We start from the raw sequence: 12,361 nt of genomic DNA, 5'->3' as shown, positions 1-12,361 counted from the left end.
TTGGAGAATGATGCAGATCAGCATTTATAGACTTACACAAAAAATACACCATACAAACTGTCTATAAAAGTAAGCATATACATCACATATGTACAAAGTTATTAGGTGTGCATTTTGTGTATTTACATCTTCCAACGCAACAAATCACCATTGTCCATTTCCTAAATCCAGTTTATACCATCCAGCACATTTTTGTACGAGAAAACCAACCAACAGTGCAAGTGTGCTATGATATCAAAAATAGAGTATCAACTTTTTCGTTTCCTTGTATCGTTTTTTTTTTTCTTTTTTTTTAACAATTCTGGGCTCAGTTATAAGGTGGTAACAATAACCTCTCAGAGGAAATGACCCAATGAGAGTGCTGGCTGAGATGCATCTTGTGGACCATGCGGATGCGTCGTGGTCGAGGTGGGTTGGCATCAGCTGTGACCTCCACTTTTGCACATTTGGCAAGCCACCACGACCTCTGACCTGGCTCTCTCGGTCTCTCTCACTCTACTGGCTGGCACACTGCATCGCCACCTTCCTGGCTCAGATGGCAGGCTGCAGCTTGGTCAGGTTCCTCTGGTGCATGGTGTGATGGCGCACCAGCTCGTCGGAGCGGGCAAACTTCTTTTGACAGTTGGACCAGCGGCACGTGAACGGCTTCTCGCCTGAATAGGAAGTTGGGGAGAAGGGCATTGAATGAGAAAGTGCTTTTAAACGTTCAGCGCAATGATCAAGCAGACCATCTCCAAGGTCATAAATCCGACCAGGAGAGGAATGCAGTGGAAGAAGATAAAAAGGTATACGCACTTGTTTTACCTGTATGAGTCCGAGTGTGAGTCTTAAGGTGGTCTGACCGTGAAAACTTTCGCTGACACGTCTCGCACTCAAAGGGCTTCACTCCTGCACAAACGTGGTTATAAAAGGGTTATTTTAATTTAGAATTATGACCTAGATTGAGACTCTGGATATATTTTAGACGAGTGAAAATAGTTAAGTCAGATACACTTGATTTGACTAGGCTTGGCTTGTTAAAATCGGTCACTGTAAATGCTTTGTTGCAGAAGGAAGCTTGTGAGCCAAGCAGCTGAATTTGCGTGTGTATTAACATCCACCTAATAGTTGGGGTTAGTCAGCTCATTGTTTTATTTATTTATTTATGTAGTATTACCATTTTAATCAATGACAATGTAAGAAATTCGCAATCTTTTAGCAAATAAAATTAGCGATTAAACATGATTTCAGGTGGCTTGGTGCTGATGTTAGTGCGCAACGATTTATGATAGCAATATAAGATATTATACCAACTTGAACGAAGCAATGTTTGGTAACTCAAGCAAGATGGCGTTTTTTTCCTCATTATAGTACCTGTGTGTCTGCGCTGGTGTCGTTTCAGCTGGTCCGAGCGAGAGAATCTGCGGCCGCATTCTGTGACATCACACTGGTACGGCTTCTCTCCTGCAACATAAACCATTTCATTATTGTATGATTGTATTGCATTTTCCTTAAGCTGTAAGTGAAAGTATTCAAATTAAAGACAGAATTGTGGTATCTTTTAGATAGGGGAAGAAAAAATTAACAGTTGTGATAATGTGGTTGCACAAGGGCGCACACCCTGTAGCTGTGCTCAGAACTAACCAATAATATTCAAACACATGTTAAATCAGAGTCAGCACACAACTACCATTACCGGTATTTAGAGTGCCTCTGATTAACCCCAAATCAAGTTCAGGTGTTCTAGTAGGCTTTGTCTGACATTTTTGTGGTCACGTCTACATTGCACAAGCGGAAACACAGTGAAGACAGTCAGTTTATTATAGTTAACGAAAACTAACAAAATAAAAATAATGTTGAACAAAAATGTTCGTTAACGAACTAAAAATGAAAATGCTTTGAAAAAAACTGAAACTACATGTTACCTTTATAAAACTAACTATAACTAAGAATAATTACAGCGAAAATGTCCTTAGATTTCATCTTTGTCAATTAATATCATACATGAGCTTTCAGGGTTTGATTTAAATCTATTTATTTAGATATTGCTGTATGTCCGTACAGATGAAGGAAGGCCAAACAGTCGTTTGAGAATTGTACTTTACTTTATTACACAATACTGTGAAGAGGAGGTGGCAAGACGGAAGCCTCATCTTACAAAGAAAAACATCCAAGAATGGCTACATTTTGCCAAAAAACACTTGAAATCTTTTAAACGCACGTGGGAAAATGTGTTATGGGCCGAAGAAACCAAGGTTGAACCGTGTGGCCATTAATCAAAAAATATATCTTTGGCGCAAACGGAAAATGCCAAAAGAACGCCAGTGAAGCATGGTAGTCCTTTGGAGCTGTTTTTTTCAGCTTTTCTTATGAACAGTTACAAATACCACTAAGTGTTAAGACAAAACCTTCAAGCTTCTGCTAAAAAAAAAAAAAATGTCAGTAAAAGCCTACAAGACCATCTGAAATTTATTGGAGGTTAATCATGACCACACCCTCAGTTGGAAGAGGGTGCTCACACATGATCTTGTTTTTTGTCTAGTTGTTTATTTTTATTTCTTCTGTCTAAACTATATTTTCCAATTGAGTTGAAAAGGTTAAAGGTGAAAGGTTAATGTTGGGAAAACTTTTGTATCTTTTTTTTGCATCACAAAACCCTGGCATTTGCACAGGGTGTGTAGACTTTTTACATCAACTGTTTCAACTTTTTTTTTTTTTTAAACATCTCACCTGGCCATTAAAAAATGTGGCTCTTGAGCCCAAAGCTTTTCCCACCCGTGGGCTGAATTATTTGTTATATCGTTCCCTTTCATCTGGGCATTTTTATTCAACAATAACATTTACGTGTATTGTACATTAGAGATAAACTCACCCGTGTGTTTCCTTCCATGCATCTGCAGGTGTGAAAGTTTGAAGTACCTCTTGCTGCAGCCGGGATGGGCGCACACAAAAGGACGCTTCTCACCAGACTCGGATGATTTTACAATTGGGGGAGCGAGACTGGGAACCCGTCTTACATCCTTTTGGAAGGAGAAGAGCACACATTTCTCATTCAAGTGCTGTTTTTATCTCCTTTGTGCATGCATGTGCATTGCCTTGACTGACCTGAAGCCCCCTAAAGACGCCATGTGTGTGAATGTGGTACTGGGCGCTCACCAGCATGGGCGGGGGCGGGGCTATGGGATCACTGTCATAGCTGGTCGTGTGGCTGCTAAAAAAAAACAAAATGCACAAATTAAATTAAGCCTGCAAAGCAAAGATTTTCATATATTTGTTAGGGCTCTCAATGTGCATTGAAACTTCCAGTGAAATGAGGCAAAAGTCTCACAATTTGGAGTTCAAATCAGATTCACAGACCACCCAACCAGTGAGATTTATGAACAAAATATATACTTTGACATTTTTAGTAAATTATTATGAAATTCTTTTTGAAATTGTGTTTCGTTGTGTGTTTTTTTTTTAAATTTGATTGAATATTAAGAATGATGCCATTCTTTTTGTGGTTGTCTCAGGAAGATCTGAACTTCATATGATTCAGTTTGTCATTTTATTTGACTATACGGCACAAGAGGATTGTGCTCAGCAAGAGAAATATTCAGGCCCACCCCGATTTTTCCAGGCACACCCATAAGTCACATTCTGGCCGCCCCCGGTTCAAACAAAACGAGTGAGAATAAAAAAGCAGCAAAATTCAAATAAAACCTGCATTTCAAACTATCCCTATAGAGATGTTATTTGTTTTTTCTAGGTACACCTGCACAATGTAATGACATCCCATAGAGGAGCTACAGCAAATTCATTGCTCCACTTATTTGACAAGTGAATATGTTTATTCTAAGTCCCACTCACTTACAGTATATCTAAATAAGTTAACCGCAACCACTGTAATGGGCATTTTGTTACATTAATAGCTCTCTGGCAAAACTGAGGATTACTAACGCCGTATAGGAAACATTTTGGACAAAGTTATTGCATCCAATCTTATGAGACTGTGCAGGTATAGGCTAATATCTAACATAAACATGCTGACCAACATATGACCTCTAAATAAGTCCTTGAAGAAGTGTGTATCATTCTTTATTTTTTAAAGACAAGTACAAGCCTGCACAGTGGAACATTCAAACATTATTATCCTTATCTCCATTTTCTGATTTCCCCCGGCAGCCGGCCAGCAGCCATCTGGCTTCATCTCCGAGAGTATTTTCCCCTCATTAAGACTATAGGAAAACAGCAATAAGTCTTTACCTCTTCATGGAAGATGCAAGCGTGTTCATCTGGTTCCACGTGACGCATTCCAGCTGAGATGCCATTTGGTAAAGGTTATCACTGATGAGAAGCAACAACGCAATGATTAACACTTGAATCTTGTTGTGAAATATCGGGCAATTGTGCAATAGGATAGTTGAAGGCCAACAAGATCGGTCAAGTCGGCGGTCACCGACAAACCACTCTGCATAATTCCTTAAGCCCTTCTGTCATAAGGCTGCCAAATGCACAAAATGCAAAATAAATTGAGAACTATTCCGCATCCTGTTCTGCCGTACGGTCACTGGTTGTGGCTATTGTTGATGTCATGATGGATTATTTATTTATTTCCTGTACTTTTCATAACCGCCTTGAGATATGAGTGACCTGACTTAGGAGGTTTTTGAGATAGACACTGTTATTTGTACTTTTTTTCTGTTTTGCTTGATTTGCGAGCTCCACATTATAACATGGGATATTTGCAAAGAAAGGGGTCACATAGATACATTTTTAAAACAATTCCGAACAGTAGTAGCATCCCAGAAGCTCTGAGTCTCGCGTTGTCACATGAGGCAAATTTGCTGACAAGCTTAGACCGGGGTCGCACTGCAGAGGCTGTATTTATGGCACTCATTCCCTATGCTCTTTAAACTCAACTCAAGATGTTTATTTTCACTCTCAATCGATCCTTACACAGCCGTGCATACCGCTACAGAGATGCACTTCCGCATTTCCACTCCTCCCTCACGGGTGCTTCGTGCACTCCATACCACAAATATCTGATGAGTATTCAGTATGAGGGCGGACTCGGACAGTTCACTGTGACATATTTGGTCATTTAACTGGTCGGATGTGACAAGACTGGGGTAAATCTATTGACGGCTTGAAGCTCGTCAATAAAAATTCATATATAAACTGTGTCGTATTAAAAAAAGGAGCAACTTATAGCCTGGAAAATACAGTAATATTACTGTAGCTTACTGAGTCACTTACAGTAGTTGTGAGGCTCTTCTTCGTTTGGGTCTGAATGAATGCACAATGCTGAATGAATGCACAATGCCCCCCAGTGGCCAAGTCGTGCACACCAAGGAGCCACAATACAATACAATACCATTTTATTTATATAGTGCATTTCATAAGATTAATCATGATACGCAAACTGTTCAGTTCTTTACATTCCATTTAATTATGTTATCACTAAATGTTTTTAGAAAATACAATATGATAGAGTGCTTTTTTTCTTTCAAATATTGTATGTTATTTCTATATTTTTGTACAACAGTATGTACGGGTAGACTGTAAAACTGAATTGCCCTCCTGGGACTAATAAAGTATTCTGCATCTGAATTTGAATCACAAGACCTCAGGTCAGGGCGCCTAGTACGTTTTCTTTGGCACACAGTGTACATCCCAAACACAACAGGCCAAAAGCTGGAATGCCATCGTGCAACGTATCTTGCTATATAGCTCACTTCAGCATCAAGTCAGTGCATGTATTTTGCTTTTTCTTTGGCTCTTCTGGCAACACAATGACCTGCCAGGGACTGCAGATGGAAAGTAGCCGTTGGCTAATTCTGGCATATTTACATGTAAATGTTCATTAATATGCACCGGCACTTTTAAATAAATACACTTAAAAAAAGCAGAGGCAAGAGACAAAGAATAGAAACCGGAGATTCCGTTTTTCAGCATGAGCCTCACTTCTCATCAAAGTCAAAGTAGAGTGTTTTGTTAGTGATATTCCACTAATAACAATTGTTGAACAATTACCGATGTTAGCAAAAAGGCAGCTATTGGATAGTGACGATAAGCTTGTTTCATCTTTATTTGTTGTTAAAAAAAAATTGGGGGGTGGCTTTTTAAATAGGAGCATGCTGGCAATATTTATGATACAGAGGGTTCTTCATGTCCCTCCTCTCCCTTTGTGCAGATAATGAAGGGGGATTCCACATGGTTTGCTTATTAACACATCCTGTACGCCCACCGTGCTCCTCATTAAAAAACATGGGCTACGAGCCATTCTTTACCTTGGCATATCACACAAGTGCACACACACACACCCCTACACACACACACACACTTGGAGATGAGTTTGTGTTTGTCTGCAGGGGAGAGGGGGTGCAACTCAGTGCCTTGTACGCCACGAAGCACCGCATGACATCACTCTGTCCTCGGTATCATTAAAGGCAGGAACGTTTTGGGGGGCGGGGTGGTGGGGGGGGAATTCTGGCACTCATTCCTTGAGAAGTCCTTGAGGGAAGTTGAATAATCAGCTCTGAACTACGGTCGACTGTGGAAAGGCTCATTGCTATCTGACATACATATACACTGTGTGTGTGTGTGTGTGTGTGTGTGGGTGCGTGTGTGTGTGTGTGCACATGAACGGGCGTGCGCGTTTGTTTGACTTTTTCCAGCTCATGCCATAAGTTGTTACAAAAAACAGCAAAGTCTCTCGTCTCTTATCATCTTCTGTTCCAGTATTTGGGTTGCACATGCTCCTCTTTTTTCCCCAAAACATCCCGAGTCGGTATTTAAAGAATTCCAATACAATTCACCCGAAGAAATGTTTTCCATCAAGATGAAAACAGTTTGGGAACACAATCAGATCTTCATGAAATCACATTCTCAGCCTTAACTTACTCCCCACTGACTCAATATCACTAATGACTAATATTTTCACACTGTAGTATAGCAAACACATCAACAGTAGATTGATTGTTGCACCAATGGGCGGCAGTAAATAGCAAATGAGCAGATGAGCTGGGATTCATGGGGGTGGTCCCCAAATCTATAATAACTTTTATCAATTGGAAGCTTTTGGGGAATTTTGGGGGTGGGACTGGGGTTTAGGTAAGTGTGTATACACAGGGAGGACAAAAACAAATTACCTGTTGTAGTTTCTCAACAGTAGTGCTTGGTTGCTTGGGCAGGATTCTGCAGGATTGTGGCACCCAAATACAGGAGGGGCAGAAGGAGGAGGATGAGGATGAGGAGGAGGGTATTGTTGCTCAACTGCAAATAACACAAAAAAAAACACTTTTGTTAATACAATGCATTGTAGGATAACAGATTCTCTTCATTAAGTAATTTAAAAATGTACTTTAATGAACGAATATATGGACAAAAGTAATTGGACATGGCCAATATGAGAATTCAAAAGCACATGGACGAATTAGGGATCCACAATCTTGCAAAAGGACGTTTAAATATGGTCACAGGGATTTGAGGATCGCACATGCAAACTTTGGGCAGTGTGTCACAGTTTGACTATGTGAAGTTTTCAGAGGTCAGAGTTCACTGTCACTGGCTTCGTCCCCAACTTAGCCAAGCATACCTTTCAGGACATTGCTTTGTGTCCAGGAATAAAGTTGTACTAAAGTCTTCTTGTATTGCAGTTTTCAAAATCAATAAATACTTTTTGTCACACCTTCTTTGTCATGGAGAGTTGCTATAGACACAGAGGTTCTGCTTGCAATGAGTTTCCCTGCGAGTGCATGACAAGGGATTGACACCTCACGCCTACAGTCTCTGATTGGATGTTTTCTCCTCAGGTGCGGTGGTTTCATGTATATAATGGAGCAAGAGATGGCAGTTTTTTTCACAGATCATATTTATCATGTAGTACACTCAAGTCATAATGACTGTTTTGTAAATATGACAAAACATGATTTTTATTTCAAAATTGCAAACTCCCCTTTAAGTAAAAGCGTAACTTCGGTATATATTTCACTACAGTAATCATTAAAAAAGTATAGGAAAAAAAAAGAGAATGTATTGGCTTTTTTTCTCACAATACTTTTTTTCAGTGCCACTGTGATTATTTGTACATTAAAATATTTATATTACTGTATATTTTAGCAATTGTATTGTTCTGATTTGATTGTTATGAATCATGCCAAATATGTTTCTCTGACCAATACAGGCATACAGAAGCACACACTGCCTATTTCTAAATTATTTTTCATGCAGAATAGTGGCACCAAAAAATTGGCATAAGACTTTGTAAGTGAGGAAGATGCTCCACCAATATTCCGCCTTCTGTGATGCGAGCCATAAGTGAGGCAGTACGCAGCCTGTGAGGGATAGTCGTGTGAAATCGAACACTTAACACACTCCCGTCCTGTTGCTTAGAATGCAGCTGTCTGCCAAATATGTTATGCATCACATGCCAGACACTGGCACTGACGTTGCCACACATCAAATTATCTGACGACGGGATGCCGTGTCACCGAGTGACTACGCTGCATTCAGTGTTACATTGGGTCTATGACTGAGTTAGAGACACACACAGAGAGAAAGCGAGATAGAGACAGGAAAAACAAAAGAAAGAATTATGGGCTACGTCTATGACCTTGCTGTGAACGCAGCCGTGTTCCAGTAATTGAGTGAGTTTAGCGTGAACGTGCCAGGAAGTAGACTGTTACCAATGTTGTTTGGCGGCGACAGTGTGTCCTCATGCTTGAAGGACAGGCTGGAGAGTTGAGGGGTGTGGTGAGACGCCGTGTGTGGGTAATTGGGATTCCCGTCTAAGCCCATTGCGCCATAACCTAAAGAAAAAACAAAGTTAGAGACATCTTAAAAGGACATTTGCATCACTAAATGTAAAAATATTTTCTGGTTCCTATTTTTGCCGCTCCTCTCACAGTGAATCTTATGGTGATAATATTCATAACAAATTGAAGTATTCCCAGAAAAATGAGATTCGGGGATAACGAATAGCATCCATGCTACCTAAATTTAAGTTACTGAAATGGAAATGTAGCTCTTCTCCAAGAGGCAAGTTCAAGCAGAAGTAAGGAATTTTCAAAAGTCAGTCCTTGGAGGGCCATTGAGAGGTTTCTCCAGAAAAAAAATGACTCACAATCTCTTACTTAAATCCCCTCAGCTTGCAGAGCAGTTTATCACTTCATCAAAAAGTACTTTGCTAGCGAGCGAACAAGAGTGTGTGCACAGTGTATGTGGAAGTCACATCGGCGCACACGTCCGCAGTTCAACCTCTGACCTCCGAGTAACGAGCCCCAGCAGACTTGACGGAGTTTTGTTTGCAAGGAGATTCATATTTATGATCACACAAAAGTCTCAAATTCAGATTGCAAATCCAGATTGCAGAGTCCACAATGTCTTAAAAATAAATAAATTAAATTAAAAAAAATATATATATATATATACATATATATATATATATATATATATATATATGTATAATTATTGATCAAATAAATAAGTCAACATGAAAATCTTTCAGAACTGAACATTTCAATACCTTTAAGATTAATTACTTTATACAAAATAATATTTCAGAACAGACATACTAATCAATATAACAGGCTTTTCTGTCAGACATATAAATTGTATATTTTTGATATATTAGATTATATCTTCTTATATCGCCTTTCTTTATTGATTGGCTGAGGGTTCTGCTGCTTTGAGGCATTTGGTATTTGGTCCATCTCAATTTATGAAGGGCAACAAAGCACTAGTGGAATTTTAGGACAAAACTAATACAATATATTTGGTCAGGTAATTGTGGTCAGGCTATGTTTATAGAGCAACATTTTTGTTGACCCTGTGTTGTTAAATCAGAATAACAAGGGCAACGATAAATAATCGATATCCACCCATGGGCTACAATATTAGGTACAGTTGCACTGACTGTCAAGATCCAATAAAAGAGTTGCTTGACAAAAGTATACTTTGTTTAATTGATCTATTATGAATGCAATGTATCCCAGTAGGAACAATAATATTCAGTTTTATCAGAGAAATATTAATGTAAAATTAGGTTTGTTATACTTTACAGTGAAAATGTTAAAGTAAATGTTTTACAAAAAGGTCACAGTAAGATGTAGCCTACTTGTATAAACTATGCAGACTACAACTATACAACTATTTATTACTATAATAAAGTATAAGAAAATGTATAACTCTAGATCAACAATTCCCAATCTTAGGGTCACTGCTTAATTTGTATTAGTTTGTAGATTGTCATACTCTATGTCATTACACAAGGTACTATACATTTTCATTTTAAATTTGCATCTTGAGCTAAAAATGTTTGGGAAAATGTGCTCCAGAGGAACAATTTACAAAGTGCCTGTGATTGTTTCATGTAAGGAAGAAGGTTACGGCGCAGCAGGACTATGGTGGATGTCTGTGTCTGTCAGAGTGCTTCCAGAGAAGTGTCAAGATCGTTCCTAACACAGGGCATGTTGTCCCAGTAAAGCACATAACATCCTGCCTAGACACAACACCACTGACAAACCCAACAAACATAGAGTGGAGGACATCACGTTTCCAAGAAGATATTTATCGCCTTGAATTGTTGAGATCTGCATAACGTTGGGCTGACAATGTTTACCTTGGTTCCTGGGTGCAGGAGGACTGTCCACACAGCCGGGGAGGTAGGTTCCACTGGGAAAAACCCTGGGCTGGCCCGCCGCTGGCTCTCCAAAGGCCCCCACCCGGCAAGGGCCCGAGCCTGTGAACTGGCCCGAGAAGTGCAACGTGAAGGCCCCGAGTCCACAGTGGGGATCCTCGATAGGGTCAGCGTTCCCCCAGCTCGGCTCCTGCTTGATGAAGGAGTGGTGGGAGGGCAGGGAGTTGTAGGGAGAGCCGGGATGGAGGTCCAACAGTTGTGTCCACTGGCCACAGCCACCCCCTGCCCCACCTAAGGAGGGTACCTGGGGGCTTGGAGACAGGAGAGTCAGATCTCGGACATCCGAGCCCATCGACATGGCGCCGCACGGTTCGGTCAGCATTGGGTATGAGAGTTGAGAGTCCAAAAAGAAAGATGGAATTCCAGTGAGGGAGATGCCAAAGTCAAACTCTTGAAACGAAACAGAAGTCACAGCTCACAAACTAGCAAGCCATCATTCGCGCCCCAAGGCAAACATCAAGAATGGAATGGATGATGACCAAGATGGAGGTGTGCCTGCCTCCCTCTATATGTGCAGTGAGTGGGAGTGTGTGTGAGGGTATCACAGTCTCGTTCCTGCGCCTCTACAACTGGCTTGCTTTTAGCCCCCCACGAAGACTCAAATACTGGCTACAGTCACACAGGCCAGGGGGCGGAGTCAGAAAGGTTTTCGCCTTGCCCTGACCCTCACTGACTTCTCAGCAGGCTCTGACTAATCACACACTTGTATTCATTTGGCCAAGTTCAAGTGTGGCTCACGTTGTTCATTTGTACAAATCAAGATAAGTGTATTGTCCTAAAAGAATAAGAAAAAGTTTAAAACTGCTAGAAGTAAAAATAATAATAATAGTAATAAATTATAATTCTCCTAAATAATATTATTGTTTTCATGGTTTATTTATTTGAAACTTCCTTATGGTCATGTTTCAGTGAACAAAAATACAGTTCAATTAAGAGTCCAATAAAAATCAATAATTATTATTTTTGATTGTTTGGACTCTTAATTAAAGCAATTACAAAATGCTCTAACACACCGTGACCTAAAGCCTGTGATGCTTCTTATTCATCCCTTAAGTTTGAAACACACCAAACTTTCATAATACTTTCATAACAGGATGAAGTAAGATGTGCATCGTGTCACTAACAGTAAGTATAACACAATGTTATCAGAATTTAGGTTTTGTACAAGAAGCAAGACATAAATTGTCTTAACTAATTAAAGCAATAAATGTGTCACGAAAAGACATACAGTACAAACTGAAACTGCACTGTTTTGGTGTATGATCAAAAATGCTTACACATGGGGATACTCAATAACGTTTTGACCTTGACTCGATGGGTAGCACCACTGGAATGCAACTAACACGTCATAGATTATTTTTAACGTTAAAATTAAAATGCCATAACCATGCAATTGACGTATATGCATGGCTCTGGATCTGGGCCCTGAGCATCTGTGATGTCATTTTCAGTCAACATAAGAGACAAAATGGCCGCACTCTGAGATAGCTAAAAACGGGTGGATTTTGCTGCTTAACTCATATTCCACAAACACAATATTAATCAGAATGCCTTGTTCCAACTAGTGGGCCTGCATAGAACATATCTTTGAAAAAAATATGTTTGGGTTGACCTCCGCTTTAAGCCTTTTCTGTGAAAACGGGCCATGCATATACGTCAATTGGATGGTTAGGGTTAGGGTTAGGGTTCTTCCAATACATT

The 12,361-nt window shown here is 39.9% G+C and overlaps 1 protein-coding gene across 8 annotated transcripts; it reads right to left on the bottom strand.

Moving 5' to 3' along the window:
• Positions 1–11,249, bottom strand: wt1b (WT1 transcription factor b). 8 transcript variants are annotated; one of them, XM_086026317.1, is made up of 9 exons: positions 10,583–11,249; positions 8,631–8,771; positions 7,113–7,236; positions 4,225–4,305; positions 3,085–3,190; positions 2,852–2,999; positions 1,354–1,443; positions 796–888; positions 1–653 (listed from the first exon to the last, which is right to left on the bottom strand). In XM_086026317.1, the coding sequence occupies exons 1-9, from the start codon at positions 10,980–10,982 to the stop codon at positions 532–534; spliced, it is 1,305 nt and encodes a 434-aa protein (XP_085882443.1). In that variant the 5' UTR covers positions 10,983–11,249; the 3' UTR covers positions 1–531. The 8 variants fall into 8 exon arrangements, with proteins under 8 accessions (XP_085882443.1, XP_085882445.1, XP_085882451.1 ...); XM_086026319.1 differs by having other exon boundaries at positions 805–888; XM_086026325.1 differs by having other exon boundaries at positions 3,136–3,190.
• Between the last annotated feature and the right edge of the window lie 1,112 nt (positions 11,250–12,361).

This window comes from Filicampus tigris, chromosome 3 (assembly GCF_054856515.1).
Source record: "Filicampus tigris isolate MCC_2025a chromosome 3, RoL_Ftig_1.0, whole genome shotgun sequence".
In the NCBI taxonomy this organism is placed as follows: domain Eukaryota; kingdom Metazoa; phylum Chordata; class Actinopteri; order Syngnathiformes; family Syngnathidae; genus Filicampus; species Filicampus tigris.
Note: the sequence above shows the minus strand (reverse complement) of the source record. Positions and strands in the feature narration are given on the sequence as shown.